The sequence below is a fragment of the Lissotriton vulgaris genome, unplaced genomic scaffold (assembly GCF_964263255.1).
Source record: "Lissotriton vulgaris unplaced genomic scaffold, aLisVul1.2 SCAFFOLD_2166, whole genome shotgun sequence".
Classification (NCBI taxonomy): Eukaryota; Metazoa; Chordata; class Amphibia; order Caudata; family Salamandridae; genus Lissotriton; species Lissotriton vulgaris.
The window spans coordinates 294,578-317,243 of NW_028248796.1; the positions used below are offsets into that span (position 1 = coordinate 294,578).

General features: G+C 44.9%; 1 protein-coding gene across 1 annotated transcript in view; it reads left to right on the forward strand.

Moving 5' to 3' along the window:
- The window catches only part of BABAM2 (BRISC and BRCA1 A complex member 2), a 202,144-nt gene extending 181,218 nt beyond the window's left edge, over positions 1–20,926 (forward strand). Inside the window, exons 5-6 of the mRNA XM_086950191.1 lie at positions 7,816–7,890; positions 20,792–20,926. Coding sequence (XP_086806317.1) covers positions 7,816–7,890; positions 20,792–20,926 — 210 coding nt within the window. The remainder of the gene's footprint in view (positions 1–7,815; positions 7,891–20,791) is intronic.
- Positions 20,927–22,666: the final 1,740 nt, after the last annotated feature.

Genomic DNA, 22,666 nt, shown 5'->3' on the forward strand with positions numbered 1-22,666 from the left:
CTGTTGTCCCCCAACATTCCACTACCAAGTCCCAACAAGCGCCTAAAACAGTTTGTCTACCACTGTCCTACTTCTTTATGTAGCCACTGGCAATCCCACCGAAGACTGTTTCCTACTCTACCTTTATTCAGAAAAATAGCTTCCCTAATCACCTGTGCTTCATTTTATGCCCCTAAAAGGATGCCTTCAGCATACTGTAGAGCTGTACTGTAGAGGCATTAGCTGCTACCTCTTCATGCGACCCTGGGTGTGGCCCCACCCTCTGTCTGGATTTTGAGTGTTTCCTGGCCATCATGTCTATTAAGTGTTTCCTGGCCTTCATGATGGTGCAGAATTGCATGCCATTATTTGCCTTTCTTGTTATGTCCGTATTGCTGTTATTTTAATCCATTTTTGACATTGCTATTCCACAACTCCTCCTTTGCTCTTCCACACAGTAGGTCACAGTTTACACCGAGCTGGATGGAGCCCTGTGTTTTCTGATCGCTACCAGTTCACAGACCCTGGTTTCACTGACGAATGCTAGAAGGAGTGGACATTTAGAAACCTCTTCTTAAATGTGCATGATTTCATTAAGGACAAAGATGATACTCTGGAGGAGTACCACTGATATTCCTCCCTGTTGTCGGGTACCACATTTGTTATCCTGCCCCATCCGCCCTCATCTTTTCTATAAATAACCTGTTGTCCATTACTATACCTTCCCGTTGCAATAACTGCTCCTTCCACAAAGCCTGCTGCAGCCTCCTCCGATACCCCAGGATCACCTGCGCCAACATGTGTCTAATTCTGAACCCCTGGAATTCCAGTTCAAACAGACACTGGATTCTGCGTCTGAATGAGGATTCAGATTAGCAGACAAAGTTCATACCTCCCCATCGCTAAGTTTGCAAGGCGATGCCTGAAGGAATTTGTGTAGGGAAACAGGGCAATAGTCCTGGTTTTGCAGCTCAGATTAGTGGAAATTTTGTCGTTTTATCAGTCATTCCGAAGTGCAAACTCAGAATGTGGAGATAATATTTTGCTCCATGTATACTGCATCCTGTGTTATTAATACCGTACCCTGTTACCTCCCTAACTCCTGAGGCACTGAGAATGGAGCCCTGTGTGTCTCATGCAGTTTATCTGTTCCACATAACTTTTGAGACTTTAAGTCCACCCATCCCATTACACTAATTATTAAACATTATTTGCAGAGTACTCTTAGGGACTCCTAATACGAGTTCATATTTTCTGATAGAGACTCTAGCCACAGATTCCTCACTTTTTGAATATTCCCCAGATGTCAGACTGGATCCGAAAAGTTTTCAGCCATCCGGCGGCGCTGTACAGTTCAACGCTGATGCTGTTCTGCTCCTGAAATGGCATGCGGAGCCCATATAGGTGCACATCTGTGCGCTGACAGCAGGTTTTTTTTCTGTACCACCAGGCGCGGATTCAGAGATCCCTTCATATCTCCCAAAGATAGTCACCTCGAAATTTTCTTCAAGTCTACAAGGGATGTCACCCCCCAAAAACGACAGGTTTTATGTCCTGTAGGGACTGTCGCAAACAAATGTCTGTGACAGGTCTCCAGCAGTTGTGCCTGTAATGTCTGGGGTTGAGTCACGACTCCAAGGACTGCTGTGGCTGCGACTTGATGAACCCCAAGTCCATCAGGGACCACAAGGTGAAGCTTTACATCGTCAAGCACAAGAAGACACCTCGTCGGCCACTTCAAATTATGGTTCACGTCAAAAGCTCGTTACCGGTCACTTACCTGAAGTTGACGTGGCCGTTCGAGAGGCCAGTTTTCATCCCAGTTCAAATTAACTGAGATGAAAGAGGAACAAAACATCAAAGCGGGATTCCACCCCCTCGTGCCACTAGCATTTTCCAGAACAGGCGCAGAGGTGGCACTATGGTTTAATGTGGGTGCTGACATGATACGCAAAGGAAGCATTACTCTTTTTTATTTTGTCTTATAAGAAATATGTGTTCTTTTGATGAGGAGGTTGCAGTGCCACAATACACAGATCAAAGTTAGGAACTAAAATGATTTATACCACAGACTGTCATGATGTAATTGTTCCAGTAGTTTATCTCTCAATGAGAAATATATTGACAAATATTAGGGAGAGACAAAAAATAAATTTAAAAATAGTTATGTTCACCTGATTTAATTAATATTGACTACCGCCTATTCACAAAGCTAAATTAATTTGAAAATGTAAGTTTACGAGTGCATGTACCTCACTTACGCATGCCAGGAATTCACAAAAGGATTCCTGGCAGACCTAAGCCGTTTGACGGGTTCGCGGATTCCGCCACAGTAATCTCTTTTCATATAAAAGTGGGGTGGGCGGATTGGCGGGGCCGTCCTGGGTGGTTCAAGGCGTGGTTTGCCTTGAAGTTTGTAAGCGCCCACACATTTTGGGCATTTACGAACTTCTTGCATTCACAAACTCCTACAATTATTTTTTCCAGCCTGGAAAGGGTCACATTTTGCTGCAGGGTTGGCTGGGTGCAAAGTGCATTTACAGAGAGAAATCCACTTCAGCTATGTCGAGTTCTCTAATATGGACACCTCCCCACAGAGGAAAGGGATTCCAAACTTAGGAATCTTGTGATTTCCTATGAAATCCGCAAGGAAACCTTTGCCAAGCAAGCTTTCCATGATGATCCCAGCCAGCTTTTGGGAAATCCAACGAGTAGTAAAATTTCACTCAAATGTATGTTTAAAAATAAGAGTACAGTTTTACTACTATATAAGTAAATCACTCGCCTAAACTGAATTTGAACTGTGCAATTGGTTTACATTATTCCTTGTGTTAAGTACATTTTGATTTATGAATTCGTGTAACCCACTATCGCTCATGAGAAGCACAGAGGGGAAGGTTATGTTAAATCATGTTTCATGTATTATCAGCACTGAAACATTGCAACAAGTTGTTTAACAAAGTTGTTTTTACTTGTTTCATTTTTAGGTCGAGACTGGCGTAGGCTGCGCATGCGCAGTCTCGCCAGCGAGACTTTGTCTCAGAGTAGCGAGGTTAATGCCCGCCCCTCTTCTCCATTGGCTGGCCTCCTAAACGGCGGTCAGCCATTGGAGAAGAGGTCTCTGTGATGTTCTGTGTTCACTGTAAGCCCCGTCCTTTTCAGATTGAGGGGCGTATTTTTTTCATTTCTTTCTCTCCTCGCCTCCAGCCAATGGAGAAGAGGGGAGAAAGGGGGACACTCCCCCCAGTCTGAAAAGGACGGGGCTTACAGACTCCTCCGGGAGCCTACCCAATGCTTGTTACCACAGTAAGCAAAATATAGCGCAGGATGCTGTAAAAGGAAAGGAGGTTTTGTTTTCTGTTATTCTTGAGTACTTTTATGATTCTGAAAGCGATATTTTAAAATAATTCTCTTCTGTATATTTCTGCACCACGGAAACACTTCGTATAGAAGACGCATTCCGCACTGAAAAGTACTGCGCACTTCCGGGACCAGCCCTCCTTCAGGCGGGCTCAAATGATATTGCAGAATATAATCCATTACCTTGGAGAAAGTGAGGCGATAACTGCTGCACAGAGCAATGCTTGAGCTGTTTAAGTGCCTAACATGTTCCGACAAATGCTGACAAGACGGGAAGTGCAGAGCATCGTTGGGGTCACGTCCTTTCAGGTCTCCTCCAATTGCCAGAGAGCTGGACCTGAGCCAACTCTCTCCCCCGAGGGAGCTGCCCTAATATATTATTTTAATTTGCCTCTTGATTGAATGATTTAATTAGGCAGTATCTGCGAACCTCTGGGATTTACGAGCTGCTGTTATGAGTTATATTATAACCACATGCATTTAAACATGAAAAGTCATTACAGAAAGTAAAGATTCAGGTGTGCATTGTCAATTTTCCGCACTTTTATTTTTTCAACTCCTAAAAGTATATGTATGAGAAGCGAGATTCTATTGAGCCCACATGTAAGCATGCAATTATTTCTTTGAAACCACTAAAACCGTCCCTTTTAGAATTTTCATTATCTCTATATTTACATTTCACTAAATTGTTTTTGAATGAGCAAGAACATTTGCATGTGCGAGTCACAACTTCTAAAAGAAAAATACACAAGTATCATGGGAATCACAGCTTCTAGGTTGTTCACCTATTTGCTAGTTGTAATGTATTTATTTATTTGTCATTTTCATGTAGTACACAGAAGAACTTATGGGAGATAGAGCGGTTTACATAAGCCTTGTACCCTAAAAATAGCGGAGGGTGTGATTTATTAAATTAAATATTAAAATTAAAAATTAATGTATAGTAATACACAAATACAGTGATGGTATACAGTAAAAAAAAAAACAAATCAGACACAACATAGGTGCATGGAATAATCATCTTAAAAGTATCCCCATGAACCAGACATTGACCACACTCATTACGGTGAGGCAGGAGGTTTCTGATCTTCGTAGTGATCCAGTTCCAAAGTCAAGTGTTCTTCCAGAGAAGGAGGCTGAAGATTCATACACTGAGTTATGCAAAGGGAGTATTTTGTTCTGTAAGTAATACAACATAGTATCAGCCCAGCAGCTTTTGTGATTTGTAGCTCTTTACTTTGTCTGCTGTTTGACACCATCAGCAGTATTTACTGTGAAAAGCTGTGGTTTTATTGTATCTGATAGAAAGCTAGTGATGAGTGCCGAAATGTACAAGAATTTGCTATTCCTGTTCATACCAATAACATGACAATAAAAAAATGTATATGAGTGCAATATTGATTGATCAAAAACACCATAAATTGCTGCAAAGCGGAGAGAGCGATAATAATGGCGTATTGAAATAAACATCATATACTGTAGGCCATGTCTGGACATTATGGACAGTGTTGCATGTTTGCCAAAATACTACAGAGTTTTTACACGTGACACAATTCACGGAGTAGACATATTTTATACAGTTAGGTCACACCCAATGTATTTTTTTTAGGGGCAGTAGAAAAGGTTTTGGGACTTGCGTTCTACTGGAATATACTTATTCAAATTAAACACCTACACATGCAAGATCATCACAAGTCATTCTGGCAGTTACTATTGGATGCTTTACCTATAATCTCAAATTCCAGCTCTGAGAATGTCATCTTTACATTTTCATGCTCGGTTGGCTGAGTGCTCGAAGGGTGCATTGACATTCACAAGGTTAGGATGTACATTTCTTCCATATTAGGTTAGTCTGTTAGCGAGAACGAAAAAAACTCCTTAGCACACGTATATCAGAATACAGTTATGTATAGGCGTTGCCACCCTTTTGACACAATCACAGTACGTTGTTCTTGGTTAATACACGTATTATATTTATTCTTGAATGCTGGAAGTTCTCCACACAGCCGACACGTGTTTCGTCGTGACTGGGAGTGTAACCCAACGACTTTTTCAAGGCTGTAAAAGGTCTGTTAGCGTGCCTGCCCGCGGTCACTGCTTGGATGTTCAGAACTAACTTAAGCTCAGGCGTGTTAAGGTGAGACTCCTACCTGTACATTCCGAGGGGGACCAAACATTACCGGAAAGAAATACATTGAGCTAAATCTAGGTGTGCGATATGATGACAGCCTTTGCCTGTCTTTGAATCCATTTGGTTTACCCGTTTTTCATGGTGTTCTGAGTCTAACAACATTCTCCATATCCATAGCCTTAATTTGGTGCGGTAGTGTAGCTTCAACAGGTGCTGAAAATGGTGCATTACAAACATTCCTCCAGTGGTGGACTGTTTCCCATTAAAGCTGGTCACAATGACGTTTTACATGGTTGTACCTGATGCTGAGATTAATCACAGTTCTTGTGTGCACAAGGGGCTCCACCACATCCACCACCACATCCACCATACCCACCACCACATCCACCACCACCACATCCACCACCACATCCACCCCTACCACCACATCCACCCCCACCACATCATCCACCACCACCACATCCATCACATCATCCACCACCACCACCAGATCCACCACCACCACATCCACCACCACCACATCCACCACCACCACATCCACCACAACCACCACCACATACACTACCACCACATCCACCACCACATCCACCAACACCACATCCACCACCACCACATCCACCAGATCCACCACCACCACATCTATGTGTGTGTGAGTGGCTCTGTGTGTCTGTGTGGCTCTCTGTGTGTGTGTGGGTGCAAATGCAATAGGTTTCGCATTTGCGAGAGATTAAGCTATTGGCATCGTTAATGACAATGCCATTTATTTATCTGTTTTCAAAACCAACACATAAATAAAAAAATGTGTCATTTACAATGCCAATAGATCTAACTTTTGCAAAGGCGAGACCGTTGCATTGTAAATGATTGTTTATTTACGAGTGTGGTTGGCGTTACTGAATGTATACATTTTGCCGAAAAGAAAGGATGTTTTTGGAGCTCCCAGCAGCAGCTGCGGAGAGTCAACAGTGCTCATCAGAACTCTGTGTACATTGTGCGGCTGGCGCTGCCCTTGCCGCCTCAGAGGACAGAGGTCGCAAAGACAGTCATTGGGGTCTCAATCGGCAGGCCAAGGGTCGCAGCTGATCGGTTGAAAGGAAAGTGTAACATTGTGATTTCAGTTGAAAGTGGAAGGGAAAGAGAGTATCTCTTTGAAAATAAGTCACTGTTTTACTGCTTGAATGAAGATAGAAACACAAATGATGAATGCAAGGACTCTGTCTACCACAATGCCTCGAGGTTTTGTTGAAGGTATGTGGGTGCTGCTTTGACTTGGCGTGGCCACAGCTTGGTGTTTTTGCATTGGCCCTATTGCAGGACCAGTGGTTTCCACCATGGAATTTCTTCCAGCTGGAACAGGGTATTTTGCAGTTCACATTTTCCTGCTGCATTCAGTCAGTATCCGTGCCAAGTTGAAGCCCTCTGCAGTGCTGTACAGATGCTGAAACATCGCCCAGTCTGGAGATTATTTAGACACAGTTGAATTGTACTGACTGCTTAAATGAAAGATTATTTGAGTTCAAACTGAAAGTTATCGATTGCATACATTAAACTTGGAACAATGTAATGAAAGATGCAAGGCTCAAAAACACTGAGATTTAATGAAGGACCAAACTTGTGACATGTTCTGTGGTGCTTTAACCTCGTGCACCCACATGTATGTTGGTGCAATTTTGCAACACCCTCGGAAACGCATTTTTATGGCAGGATATCGCCGTGAGTAAAACTCTCTCTCACCTTTGACGTCTGTGTGTGGGCTGCAGTTCATAAGTTCAAATCCAGGCAAGGCAAACTCACTCTTTCACCCACCCCACCTAGGATTTATAAATTAACTACTAAAACATGTGGTAACGTCTTCAATTTACAGCGCATTTCTAATTATTCTAACACTTATTAAAGCGTTTTTTGCTGTTATGTGCGGAGTCACCATGTGGTGGCAGCATTGCTCACTGTATATGTAATAGGAGAGCGACTGAAGGTTATTTGCTTCCCGACAACCTTTTCCTGTAGTTGAGGGACCTTTGATGAAAGTTTGCTCTCCACACTTCACGCCTCAGCGACATAGCAAAGTGATTTAATACGAAAGAGCCTGCTTTCTCTTCAAGTTACCACATTAAGTCATGCTGCAGACAGATTCCATCGGCAGTGTCTGCTTTGCAGAGTGACTTATTGCAGAGACACTCGCAGGCAGCCATGTTTTCTAGTGCTGTGCCTTTGAACCCGTGTGAAGTGTTTACAAAGTGTGCTGTAAACCGGTCTGGCCCGACCAGGCATCTGGCTGCGGTCTCCGCCGGTTCGTGCAGTTCTCCCGTCCCTCAAGCTCATTGTTATCTGTTTTTTTTCCTCAGACTGGCGAGTTCTCGGCTCGGTTCCTTTTGAAGTTGCCGGTGGATTTCAGCAATATCCCCACATACCTCCTCAAGGTAAAAAAAAAATGTGCCTGTAAAAGCATTCGCTTGTAAAAGCATTCCGCTATGATGCGTAGAGGAAGTAAAAGGGCGCCTTGAAGTGATTTATGCTAGAATGTCTGTATGTGCCCAAGAGCAAATGGCTTGTGTGCGTGCACAATGTTCTGAAACCAGTCAAAAATAGAGAGAGCTTCCTTAGTCCTGGGTCAGTCACATGTCGGTGCTGTTGTCCTGTAAGCCCACACCATCGCTTTTAACAGATATGGGGGCCAGCCCTTAGACCCTGACATGAACCCCCGTTCCAGCTCATCTTTGCCTCCCGCCACCAGATGCACTCCAGGTCTTCTAGAACTTTCCTGCGACTTCTCATTGTACTTCGCGCGCCTTGTTTTTCTGTCTCGGGACCTTTCTTAGTGTGGCCTGTTCTTAAGAGTGACTTGTGAGAGCTGGTGGTCAGTGAATTACTCGTTGATGGACCCAATGACGGAGGTGATCATTGGCGGGCCCAGTGAATGACATGTTGATGGTTACAGTGAATGATGCATCAATAGACCTAATGAATGACTCGTTGATTGAGCCCAGTGAATGACTTGTTGGAGGCCCAATGAATGACTCGTTGATTGACCCCAGAGAATGACTTGTTGGTGACCCCTTTAAATGACTCATAGATTGACCCCAGTGAATGACTTGTTGATTGACCCCATTGAATGACTCGTTGGAGGTCCCAGTGAATGACTTGTTGGAGGCCCCAGTGAATGACTTGTTGATGTCCCCAAGGAATGACTCGTTGATTGACCCCGGTGAATGACTCGTTCATTGACCCCAGTGAATGACTTGTTGATTGACCCCAGTGAATGACTTGTTGGTGACCCCATTGAATGACTCATAGATTGACCCCAGTGAATGACTTGTTCATTGACCCCATTGAATGACTCGTTGGTGGCCCCAGTGAATGACTTACTGGTGGCCCCAGGGAATGACTCGTTGAATGCCCCTGTGAATGACGCATTGTTGGCAGTATATGCCTCGTTCATGGCCCTGTGAATGGTGTGTTGTTGGTCTCATCGAAGGACTCATTGATTGCTCAAATGAATAACCCATAAGTGGCCCCAGTGAATGGCTCGTTGGTTCCCCCAGTGATGACAGGTTGATAGCCTCAGTAACTGACTTGTTGATTTTCGACGTGTATGTCACAAATTCGTGAATGACTCATTGCATCACTCTCAGTGAATAACTGTTCAATGACACCCAGTGAATGACCTGTTGATGGCTTCCGATTGAATGACTCGTTGAGTCCCAGTGAATGACTTGTTGATAGTCCCCAGTGAATGACCTGTTAATGGCCCCCATTTAATGACTCGTTGATGGTTCCCAGAGAGTGACTTGTTGATGGACTTCAATGAATGACTTGTTGATGGTCCCAGTGAATGACACGTTGGTGGGTCCTGCTGAATGACCTGTTAATGGCCCCCCATTTAATGACTCATTGATGGTCCCCAGAGAATGACTGGCTGATGGACTTCAATGAATGAATCGTTGATGGTCCCCAGTGAATGACTCGTCAACAGCCCACTTCTGAATGACTCATTGATGGCCCATCAGTAAATAACTCATTGAAGGCCGCAGTGAATGACTTGTTGTTGCCCCCACTGAATGATTTCTTCATTGGCATCAGTGAATGACTCATTGGTGGCCCCAGTGATTGATGGCCACAGTAAATGCCTCCTTCGTGGCCCAGTAAATGATGTGTTGTTGGTCCCAGCAAAATACTTATTGATGGCTCCACTGAATGACTCGTAAGTTGACCAAGTGAATGGTTTTGTGGCCCCAGTGAATGACTCTTTGGGGCTACCACTGATGACACCCCCAGTGATTGACTCATTTATTGTCCCCATTATGTGGCTAATAGATTATCCCAGTCAGTGACTCGTTGCTGGATCCAGGGATTGATTGCTCTCAGTGAATGACTCTTTATTGTCCCTAGTGATTTACTGGTTGATGTACCTAGTGAATGATCTGTTGTTTGTCCCAGTGAATGACTGGTTGATTGAACTAAGTGAGTTGCTTGTTGATGGCTACCAGTGAATGACTCATCAGTGGTGCCAAATTGATGGTCCTCACTGAATGACCTGTTGATAGCCTTTAGTGAATGACTCGTTGATGGTCCCCACTGAATGACTTGTTGATAGCCTGCCGTGAATGACTCGTTGATGGCACCCACTGAATGACTCTTTGATGTCCCTGTGATTGAGTCGTTGATGTCCCCCATTGAATGACTCGTTAATAGCCCTGTGATTGACTCGTTGATGTCCCCCATTGAATGACTCGTTGATGGCCTTGTGATTGACTCGTTGATGATCCCAAGTTCTCAGCCCAGATTGTATTGTTTGAATACCCACAATGGTTGCTGGGCTGTTTTGGGGTAGCTGTCAGGCTCCTCCTTCCAGAATCTTCCGGATTGTGCTGATGCTCAATTAGGGTCCATCTCTCGACGGCCCCAAGTCTGAATGTATATATATACACAGACTGTTGGTATAGTCAAGCGAGGGAAGGAAAGGATGGGAACAGCAGGGAGGGAGATCTGTGTAAGACAAAACAAAGGAACACAATATAAGTATCTGTTTGTGTGTCAATCTTTTCTTATACCCCGTGTCTCCCACAATAATTATCTAACTACTTTACTTCCTACCTGTAAAGGAAAATACATAATCTTTTGATGCCAGAAGAGAGTAGGGTGAATACAAGGTTCTCACAAACTCTGCCGTGAATATCTGTGTTATTTCTGTTGTTTGTATAGTCCTGACTGGTATTGCACCCTAATTTCCAACTCTCTCCTGAGATAGAATATACAGAGAACAACCAATATCAAGCAAAGTCTGCAACAGGCAATGGTAATGTTTCTTAACAGTGCCCGTATGACAATGTTCATGCTTTCAAGTATAAACAAAAGAAGGTGCGACAGTTCTGTGCAAGTAAAACGTTATGACAATTGTCATATAGTTACTGCTTTTCTATATAATGCGTTAAGTTAGCATGAGTTTATTAAATGTTTAAACAACATATTTTCCTTCGACTTCAGTTTGCACACAACACATAATTGTTATTGTAGCTTTCAACCTAGACGAAAGATGTGATTTATTTGAGAATAATATGTTATTGCTCTGATATCAGTTGTGCTTGGTACACTTGGTACACTGTCTGCACATTGAGAACTGAACCCTCTAAGAATAACCTAACACAAGGTTGCTGGGAGGCCTGATCCTCGCATGGGAATTCAGATGTTTCCATCTGGCCGCGCATCCCAACCTTGAAAGCGAAGTTCAATGGTATGAGCAGAATAAGGGCTCTTTTGTCTCAAAAGGAAGTGGCCCTGAGCTCGGCCCGTGAAACTTATGTCCTTCACATAGCTAACACACGCACAGAGGTGCAGGCACTTTTAAATACTGACTTGCCGGTTCATTTCTGCGAATTAGTTCATCAAATCTTTAATGCCTCCTCCACGTCTGGCTTAGCTCATTTTTAGGTCTCGGCTAAAGACGCGCGGAAGCGCGTCTCCGCCGAGATCTTATGTCACCGAGCGTGCTTCCCAGGAGACACTCCTGGCCGCGCGCAGGCGAATCTAAACTGGCACGCGCATTAGTACGAGCGCTGCGCGAGGCTCCCACACAACACACGCATACATAGAAACAGAAGCGCTCACGCACGCACATACATACAGAACCCCCCCACTCATACACTCACACACACACACACACACACGCGCGCGCGCACCGGCCCCCCCTCTCCCCTTTAACTTACTGTGGCAATCTGGGGGACTCCGCTCTCCGCACCGGCAGGGAGAGTTGACGCTGCGGCTCCTATCCCGGGACTCCCTCTTGGTCAAGGGAGCCCCGCAACACGCGTGCAACGTCCTGTTGTCGGCCCCGGGGGCTCTCCACGCTCGCAGGAGCCCCGGGCCGCTCCACGCATTTCCTCCGCCTGCCTCCTCTTCCGGTCCGGACGCGGCTCCGCCCCCGTCACAGGCAACCTTGCCTGACTTCCGGTGCGGCCGCGGCGGAATTCCGGGGGCAGTAAGAGTTATTGTATATTTGGCTGCTAAATGAAAGCGTGTCCATCTGCCACTGACATTTAAATTTACTAAAAATATGTGAATATGCCCTAAATCCAAATGTAAATTTAATTTAGCTAAAAACTATTATTATTTTAAGTGAAATTAATGTTTTCATGTAAATCAGAACCCATGCTGAACAGTTTGTTTCGGCATTACTGTTTGCATGTCATATTTTTATCTTTTTGAAGGAAATGTACTACTTTTGAGTAGAGAAGTAGTCTAAAGCGTGATTTAACACATGCTGCTCGAAATGTGAACTTGGCGTGGTACAGACAGCTTCAGTGTGTTTCCTTGTTTTCTCTGTTTTGACATTATGCACTAGTTCTAGCTGTGGAAGGAAGCTGTAGTGAGTGCAGAGTAGTGAGTGCAGAGTAGTGAGTGCAGAGTAGTGAGTGCAGAGTAGTGAGTGCAGAGTAGTGAGTGCAGAGTAGTGAGTGCAGAGTAGTGAATGCAGAGTGCAGAGTAGTGAGTGCAGAGTAGTGAGTGCAGAGTAGTGAATGCAGAGTGCAGAGTAGTGAGTGCAGAGTAGTGAGTGCAGAGTAGTGAGTGCAGAGTAGTGAGTGCAGAGTAGTGAGTGCAGAGTAGTGAGTGCAGAGTAGTGAGTGCAGAGTAGTGAGTGCAGAGTAGTGAGTGCAGAGTAGTGAATGCAGAGTGCAGAGTAGTGAGTGCAGAGTAGTGAGTGCAGAGTAGTGAGTGCAGAGTAGTGAGTGCAGAGTAGTGAATGCAGAGTGCAGAGTAGTGAGTGCAGAGTAGTGAGTGCAGAGTAGTGAGTGCAGAGTAGTGAGTGCAGAGTAGTGAGTGCAGAGTAGTGAGTAGTGAGTGCAGAGTAGTGAGTAGTGAGTGCAGAGTAGTGAGTGCAGAGTAGTGAGTGCAGAGTGCAGAGTAGTGAGTGCAGAGTAGTGAGTGCAGAGTGCAGAGTAGTGAGTGCAGAGTAGTGAGTGCAGAGTAGTGAGTGCAGAGTAGTGAGTGCAGAGTAGTGAGTGCAGAGTAGTGAGTGCAGAGTAGTGAGTGCAGAGTGCAGAGTAGTGAGTGCAGAGTAGTGAGTGCAGAGTAGTGAGTGCAGAGTAGTGAGTGCAGAGTAGTGAGTGCAGAGTAGTGAGTGCAGAGTAGTGAGTGCAGAGTAGTGAGTGCAGAGTAGTGAGTGCAGAGTAGTGAGTGCAGAGTAGTGAGTGCAGAGTAGTGAGTGCAGAGTAGTGAGTGCAGAGTAGTGAGTGCAGAGTAGTGAGTGCAGAGTGCAGAGTAGTGAGTGCAGAGTAGTGAGTGCAGAGTGCAGAGTAGTGAGTGCAGAGTAGTGAGTGCAGAGTAGTGAGTGCAGAGTAGTGAGTGCAGAGTAGTGAGTGCAGAGTAGTGAGTGCAGAGTAGTGAGTGCAGAGTGCAGAGTAGTGAGTGCAGAGTAGTGAGTGCAGAGTAGTGAGTGCAGAGTAGTGAGTGCAGAGTAGTGAGTGCAGAGTAGTGAGTGCAGAGTAGTGAGTGCAGAGTAGTGAGTGCAGAGTGCAGAGTAGTGAGTGCAGAGTGCAGAGTAGTGAGTGCAGAGTGCAGAGTAGTGAGTGCAGAGTAGTGAGTGCAGAGTGCAGAGTAGTGAGTGCAGAGTGCAGAGTAGTGAGTGCAGAGTGCAGAGTAGTGAGTGCAGAGTAGTGAGTGCAGAGTAGTGAGTGCAGAGTAGTGAGTGCAGAGTAGTGAGTGCAGAGTAGTGAGTGCAGAGTAGTGAGTGCAGAGTAGTGAGTGTGCAGAGTAGTTGAGTGTGCAGAGTAGTGAGTGTACAGAGTGAGTGTGCAGAGCAGTGAGTGCAGGTGCAGAGTGGTGTGTGCTGTTTAGTGCAGAGTGCTGTGTATTGGCAATGTAAATGACAATACCATTTATTTATGATTTAAAGAAAAAAAAAGAAATGTCATGAGCAATGCCAATTGCTCTACCTTTAATGATGCCGAGACCATTGCATTGCAAATGCTTGTTTTAAATTGGTTAGCAGTGGTCTCGTGACTACATTTGAAAAGATTTTTGGTGTCATCCCTGCTTTCTTCCATTCAATATTTTTGAGTTTGTTTGGCGGATTCCCTGTTTTGCTGGCTTTAGCTGCAGGCGTTTTGATATTATTCTGCTTCCTAAAACATGGATGCCCATCATGCGCAAGAAGCCGCTCAGCCCCTTCTGACACTGTTTCGCAACCGGATGCTTGATTACTATGGCACCCTGCCGCTTGCGACCTTAAGCACAGCATTTGGATTATCGTTTCGATTTTCCTATTTTACATGTGTCCAGCCTGTGTTTCATTGCCTGAGCTGCGATTTTGACTGGGCCATTGATTTGTGTCTCTGCTTGCCGTTATCTCCTGAAGTCGATTTTAATCACCTGATGGGCCCCGTAGTTGCTCACGAGTTGGTTTGTTCTGGCGAAAGGATTATGGCCTTGGCAGCGATGCATGGACTAATGGGTCAGTGGGACATCCCCGCAGCGACGCATGAGTTTCTGGCACATAGCGTTCTTGAGAACCCACCGAGTTGTCCTCTGATGTTGCTAGAGGGTCCGGTGCTGGAGGAGCACGTATGTTCTTTCCCATTGCTTAAGTGGATGGCTGAACTGTTTTCGGATGATGACAGTGATTTCATGTTGGAAGCTGTGGCTACCTATTTTGCATATTCTATCCACCCATGAGTGGCTTTGGATACTTTCACTATACTGGCACGTGACTTTTTAGTAATTCTGAATGGTGCCTTTTCTCTTACGGACATTCAACTTTTATATGTTCTAGGCCTATGATTTTATATTTGGCCTCAAGTTCAAGACTTTTATTACATTTTTGTTTGGCCACTATAGGCATTCATACATATTTTTGTATTGCTATTTTTTATATACATCTACATACATTTAGCTTGGCTCAATATTGTTGAACTCTGCTTTCATGTTATGCCTTTATTATAGTATTGGCTTTTTTTTTTTTTTTGACCGTCCTCGGATCATTGGGGGGGTGTCATATAGTTACTGCTTTTCTATATATTGCGTTAAGTTAGCATGAGTTTATTAAATGTTTAAACAACATATTTTCCTTCGACTTCAGTTTGCACACGACACATAATTGTTATTGTAGCTTTCAACCTAGACAAAAGATGTGATTTATTTGAGAATAATATGTTATTGCTCTGATATCAGTTGTGCTTGGTACACTTGGTACACTGTCTGCACACTGAGAACTGAACCCTCTAAGAATAACCTAACACAAGGTTGCTGGGAAGCCTGATCCTCGCACCACATTAGACATAACACAAATAAAGTTGCTGCCAACATTGGGCTCTAAGCGGGTTTAAGATAGAGTTACTGAGAATGCAAAAACACACTTGATGGTGCTTCGCATGCAGAGAGCTGGTAGCTGATGATGTGATCTTCTCCTACTGAGATTTAGAGGTATGGGCCCGCCCTGCTAAAACCCAAATGAGACCTTCTTAGATATAATATAGTATGCTAAATAGGGTGCGCGAAATATAGGTGATACAGATTTCTATAGATTTTTGCATTATAATATGCTATCACCGTTCGCTTACTATGGATTAGTGACTATGCTGATAACTCTGATTTTTAGAATATGTATGCTGGTATTATATAAGATACTGCGTTTGAGAACCTTGCATTGAAAAATAAATATTTCAAACTTGCACGTGTGTTCTTTTACTCCCCGTTGTGGTTTGAAATGATTATAGAGCGAAAGAGTGTTCATCTGTTCCACGATAACTGAGGTAACCTAAGTTCATGTTCTGGTTTGTCTAAGTCATTGAGAGTTTGTTATGACCAATGAGACACTGTAGCTAGTTCGGTAAGGGGATTTTGGATACTAAGGTGGGTTTTGGGTCACCCTAATTCACCGAGGTTCTAGATCTCTGTGCACAGTTCTGTGGGAAACCCTGCTACACAATGTTAAGTAGCTCTCCGCTGCGATGAAAGCGGAAAAAACTCCAGTGCCCAGAAATCAATGCAATAGCCACCAAACAACCAGGCTCCCCGCAAGAGATCTAGGAACTAAAGGTCTCGTCCAACGGGGAAGCGCAATCAAGATTCAAAAGATATTTCCAAATATTTCCCCCCCCACGAGACAGCAACTAGCCTGCCTCTGCCAATGGGAGAGATAAACTCGCTCACTGAGAGAGTTCACAAAGATAGATCAGCCCTTCCCTGCAAGAGACAGCACGAGCCGTCTCGCCAACTGGGAGGCTGAATAAACACGCAAGGCTCAGTAAATGCGAGAATCCCCCTCGGAACAGAAGGCACTGGGGATTATGAACACCACACTCTTACCGCTACCAGAGATGGCTTCAAAGACTAAGAACACTGACCGGATATCTTGTTTGGAATTATCGGCAAGGCGCTGATGTTCTGTTTGCCCTTTACTCGATTCATTGAGTGGCTCCCGGGGCACGTTCAACGTGCGTCCCCGAGCATGCTGGGAAATGTAGTCTTTTCCAGACTATTTCTTGGTTATTGCGCAATGACAGTCAGCGCATAACCGGAACACCTTAATCCCTGACAGTACATCCAAGTCTCGGGGGCGCTGACTGGCAGATGGTTTCTCCGGATGCGACCTGTGGAACTTGGCCACCAAACGGGGAGCGTGAACAGCTGCTGCAGGTTCCCAAGAGTCTTTCTCAGGCCCATAGCCCTTCCAAGATATCAAATATTATAACCTCCCCCTCACTCTCTTGGTATCACGTATCCCCTGAACCTCATACTCCTGCTCATGTTGAACCCATATTGGCACAGGGGTGCGCCTGACCGGACAATGGGAAAGTTTCAAAAGAGAGACATGAAATATGGGATGGATTCTAAAATGGTTTGGTCGACGTATTTTTACTGCCACCGGGTTGATATGTTTCAGTACTCGGTATAGGCCTATGAACCTGGGATTAAACACGCTGTGTCTTTTCAACCGAATATACTTTGTTGACAGCCAAACCAAATCCCCCTTTTTGTACACTGGACAAGGTCTGCGATGATTATCTGCTTGTGCTTTGTACCGGACTTTGGCCTGAAGCAGGTTGTAACGTGTAGCGACTAACGTCTTGCGTACATGCAACAACCTCTCTTGGAGGTCCAGTTTTTTGGCATTGGTACTCGGGAGGAGAAAAGGATTGAATCTAGGGTGAAACCCATATGAGCTAAAGAACGGAGTGTGTTGAGTGGAGGAGTTTTTTGCGCTGTTATATGCAATTTCCGCCACCCATAACCAATTCACCCATGCATCCGTGTTGTTTTCTACATAACATCGCAGAAATTGTTTGAGTGTCTGATTTAGCCTCTCTGTCTGACCGTCTGTCTGGGGTATAAAGTGAGGAGGATATCTGTAATTCTGTACACCATGTTTTCAAAAAGTATGCCGTGAACTGCGCCCCTATGACCGACACTATGACCTTTGGGAGCCCATGTAAACGAACTATGTACACCAACAGGATATGTGCCAACTGACTGGATGTAGGAACTTGGTTACAGGCTATGAAGTGGCCCATTTTGGTAAGATAATCAATGGCTACAACTATGGCTGTTTTTCCTTGATCTTTGGGCAAACTTACTATAAAATTGTCTGAGAATCTTTCCCATGGGATTTCTGGAGTAGGCATGGGTTGCAAAAGGCCTTGAGTTTGTTGATAATCTGTCTTCATCTGGGCACATGTAGAACACTCCTTCATCCATTGGAGGATATCTGGACGGACGGTTGGCTACCAGAATTGTCTGAACACTTTTTCCAGAGTTTCTCATTCCCCATGTGATCCGCACAAGGTGAATCGTGACACCAGGTAAACACGTTTTTTTGTAGAGTCTTGGTGGGTACCAGCACCTGAGAACCTTTCATCGGTATCCCTTGTTGCATCTTCCAGTCTTTGTGATGTCTAATCCGTGTTCTCCAGGTACAGGTCTGCACCCCTGTTCTGAGGCTGTGTAGAAAATCTTGTGTTTGTGTAACATAACACTTTACTGGGTTCTATTATGGCTCTTTCCTGTGTAACAGAATGCATAGTAGGGTTTTCTTGTCATGTCAGACCGTCCGCTTTCTTGTTGTTCACTCCAGGTCGAAAAGTTATTATAAAGTGAAATTCCTCAAAGAACTGCATCCAGCGGAGTTGTCTTGGGGTGAGATGGCAAGCAGCACGCATAAACTGAATGTTGCGATGGTCGTAATAGACCGTTACCTGGTGAACTGCTTCCATCAACCAGTATCTCCATTCTGAGAACGCATCCTTAATAGCCAAGAGTTCCTTCTCGGCTATTGTATAATTTTGTTCAGCCGGGTTTAATTTTCGGGACATGAAAGCGATAGGATGGAGATGTCCGGTGTTTTCCTGCCTTTGTGACAAGACTGCTCCTAGCGCGACTTCTGAGGTGTCGGCTTCAACGATGAAGGGTAACTCGGGATTGGCATGCTTGAGCAGTGGAGCCGTGGAATATGCCTCTTTCAGAAGATCAAAGGCTTTCTGGGTTTCTCATGTCCATAAGAATAAAGCCTTCTTTCGAGTGAGTAGGGTTGAAGGTGCCACTAGATCGGAAAACCCTAGGATAAACCTTCTGTAAAAGTTGGCGAACCATAAGAGACTTTGAATGTCCTTGACATTACATGGATGAGACTAATCTGTTACTGCTTTGACTTTTCTTTCTGCCATCACCTCACCCGACGGGGTAAGCATGACCCCCAAGAACTCCTCTGTGGTTACATGAAACACACATTTCGTGATTTTACGGAAGAGCTGGATTTTTCATAAAGCCTTTAGCACTAGACACACGTGTAGGACGTGTTCTTCTTCCGTGGCGGAATATATTAAAATGTCATCGATGTAAACCACCATGAAGTGGTCAAGGTACTCTCTGAGTACTTCATTTAGAAAGAATTGAAACGCGGCTGGGGCGTTGCATAGCCCAAAGGGCATCACCAGATATTCGGAGAGCCCGTACTGCGTTTTGAAAGCGGTCTTCGACTTATCACCTTGTCGTATCCGGACGAGGTGATATGCTCCTGTGTGATCCAGCTTGGTGTATATACCCGCATCTCTTACTTGTTACAGCAACACCAGTATAAAAGGTAAAGGGTATTGGTTCTTTATAGTGATGGTATTCAGGGTCCTATAGTCGATGTAACATCTCAAATCTCTGTTCGCCTTAGGAATAAAAAAAAGAGGAGATGCTGCAGGGGACCTTGAAGGACGTATGAACCCGATCGCTAAGTATTTATCCAGATAGGATCGTAAAAATGAATTCTCTGGCACCGTAAGGGCATATATCCGACTACACCGGATCACCGCTCCTGGCAGCAGGTCAATCCTGCAATCGTATTCTCTGTGCGGTGGGAGCACCTCCGCCTGTGTGTCGCTGAAGACTTCCCTATAAGCCTCATAAACCATAGCTTAAGTTACTGCTTTTCCTGCAGCCGTAGCGATGTGAAACCTCAAGGCTAAAGCCTGGGAGGGTCTTGGAAGACTTTGGGTACAATGCTCTTGACAATAAGAGAATGTCAGTTGCAACGTTTTTGTGGACCAATTTATGAGAGGTTCATGTTTTTGTAACCATGGGAGGCCCAATATAACTCCGTACTGCGGGGCTTGGATGATATTAAACGACAGCCATTCATGATGATAACCGTCATAAGTGAGCTCGTATTCTGGGGTGTTGTGTTTAATAGGTCCCTATTTCAGCGCCTTGCCACCGACCGCATACACCATCTCAGGTTGGCTTTTGCATAACAATTGCGCTCCCAGGCGTAGGGCTTCTTTGTGGTCCATAAAAGAACCTGTGGCTCCTGAGCCCACCATTTGGTTCTTGGTTCGTGGACTATGTCTATGGACATAGCAATAAAAAAATGATCCGACTCCTGGATCTTAACCGGGGTTATAGTAGTAAGGTTGGTATTCTTGCTTGAGGGTTTCCCTTCTCCTGCATTAAAGCATTGAAGTTTTCCGCTCCCTTATCGACAGTTACAGCGGCTGCTTGACCGTCCGAGGCCTACCGTATTTAGGTTTTACTGGGCAATCAAGGAGGAAGTGACATTTTCTCCCACAATAAAGACACAACCCTTGTTTGCGGTGATGATCCCTCTCACTCAGTGTTAACGAGGCTCTGACCGCTCCTATTTCCATTGGTTCAGAAGCAGGAGAAGACTTGTCTCCTATGGTGGTGCGTTCGTAGGACTGAGCATGGCGTTCCTTCTTCTTGTGTTTTCCTTTCCTCTCCTTGATTCGATGGTCTAAACGCAGTGTACGTTGAATGAGTGTGGAGCATGTGCTGGGCTGTGGATCGATGCGGGCCAGGACATCCTTTAATTAATCAGTGAGCCCTTGGTATAAAATGGCCGATTGCTTAGATTCTGGCCAGTCGGTTTCTGCAAATAACCTGCAGAAGTTATTGAGATAAGTTACCAAGTCTGATGTTCCATGTCTGAGTTCCAACAGGTCCCTATCTGCAGAAAACGTTTCTGCTCGGCGATCCAAAGTCTTTTTAAATTCTACTCGGAAATGATCCCAATCATAGAGGAGGGGGTCGTCTCTTCTTACTACTGGAACTGCCCACTGAGCTGCCTCGCCACCCAAATACGAAATCAAAAAAGCTACCCTGGCTTGGTTTGTGGCGAACATCTTTGGTTTGCAGTTCAACTGTAGCAAAACCTGCGTCATGAATACCTGTAATTTCTTTATATTGCCATAAAACCTTTCAGGGGTAGCCAGCGGTATTTGTGCTGGCATTTCCACTACCACAGAAGTAGGTTGGGGGGTTCCCCCTACGTCAAAAGTATTTCTTTGGATTCTGTCTACCCTATTCTACAAATGTGCTGTTTCTAAGCGTGATGCAGCTAGCTCCAGACAAGAAGCCGCCAGCTCTGTTTCTACCAACGCCAAGGCCGCCATAAAGTCTTCCAAGGATGCCATCTGTATCCCTCAGCACAATCAAGAAGAAAGAGGATTTGTGGGCCGATAATTCTGTCAGGCTCCTCCTACCAGAATCTTCGGGATTGTGCTGATGCTCAAATGGGGTCCACCTCTCGACGACCCCAAGTCTGAATGTATATATATACACAGACTGTTGGTATAGTCAAGCGAGGGAAGGAAAGGATGGGAACAGCAGGGAGGGAGAACTGTGTAAGACAAAACAAAGGAACACAATATAAGTATCTGTTTGTGTGTCTATCTTTTCTTATACCCCGTGTCTCCCACAATAATTATCTAACTACTTTACTTCCTACCTGTAAAGGAAAATACATAATCTTTTGATGCCAGAAGAGAGTAGGGTGAATACAAGGTTCTCACAAACTCTGCCGTGAATATCTGTGTTATTTCTGTTGTTTGTATAGTCCTGACTGGTATTGCACCCTAATTTCCAACTCTCTCCTGAGATAGAATATACAGAGAACAACCAATATCAAGCAAAGTCTGCAACAGGCAATGGTAATGTTTCTTAATAGTGCCCGTATGACAATGTTCATGCTTTCAAGTATAAACATTAGAAGGTGCGATAGTTCTTTGCACGTAAAACGTTATGACAATGTTAAGTAGCTCTCCGCTGCGATGAAAGCGGAAAAAACTCCAATGCCCAGAAATCAATGCGATAGCAACCAAACAACCAGGCTCTCCCCGCAAGAGACTTAGGAACTAAAGGTCTCATCCAACGGGGAAGCGCAATCAAGATTCAAAATATATTTCCAAATATCTCCCCCGCACGAGACGGCAACTAGCCTGCCTCTGCCAATGGGAAAGATGAACTCGCTCATACGAGAGAGTTCACAAAGATAGATCAGCCCTTCACTGCAAGAGATAGCGCGACCTGTCTCGCCAACAGGGATGCTGAATAAACACACAAGGCTTGGTAAATGCGAGAATCCCAGAAGGAACTGTGGATTATGAACACCGCACTCTTACCGCTACCAGAGATGGCTTCAAAACGAAGAACACTGACCAGGGATCTTCTTTGGAATTATCGGCAAGGCGGTGATGTTCTGTTTGCCCTTTTCTCCCTTCGTTGCGTGGCTCCTGGCGCACGTACAATGTCCATCCCAGAGCATTCTGGGAAATGTAGTCTTTTCCGGACTATTTCCCGGTTATTGCGCAATGACAGTCAGCGCATAACCAGAACACCTTAATCCCTGACAGTAGCTGCTACTCTGCCCTTTATTTACACCCTCCCATGCACCCAGTGTTATCACATGCAATGCTGCCTGTTACATTTCTGACAAGAGCCATTGGGAACATTGTACTGCACTCCTGCTGACCCTTCTCATTGCCAGTGGTCTCCAAAGACCCCTCTGGATTGCTGCACAGTTGTCTTCCAAGTAGATGGCTCATGGTTGCTCCATGTGAAAGGTGGCCCATTATCCCTGCTTATTAAGGCCAAAAGGAGGAGTTCTCTGCTGGTGTAGAACAGGGGCGCCGGATCATGTTTTAGTGAGACATCATTACTGTTTACAGCTGAACAGTTTAGAAATGTATTCCTGATTATTACCGTATTATTCTAGTGGTTGGATTCAGATTTGTATCTCATTGACAATATGGTTGCAGCCAATAGGTACAATAAAACGTAACAGCCTGTGGATTCAATTCTACATGGAGATCCAGCCTGTCAGGTCATGGTGGTGAGTACTGCAGCTCCTTCATCCAGGGTCGGGCTTGTTTATAGGGCACCTGGCAGGGCCTGAAGGGCTGGTATGACGTGTCAGTGTGTGGG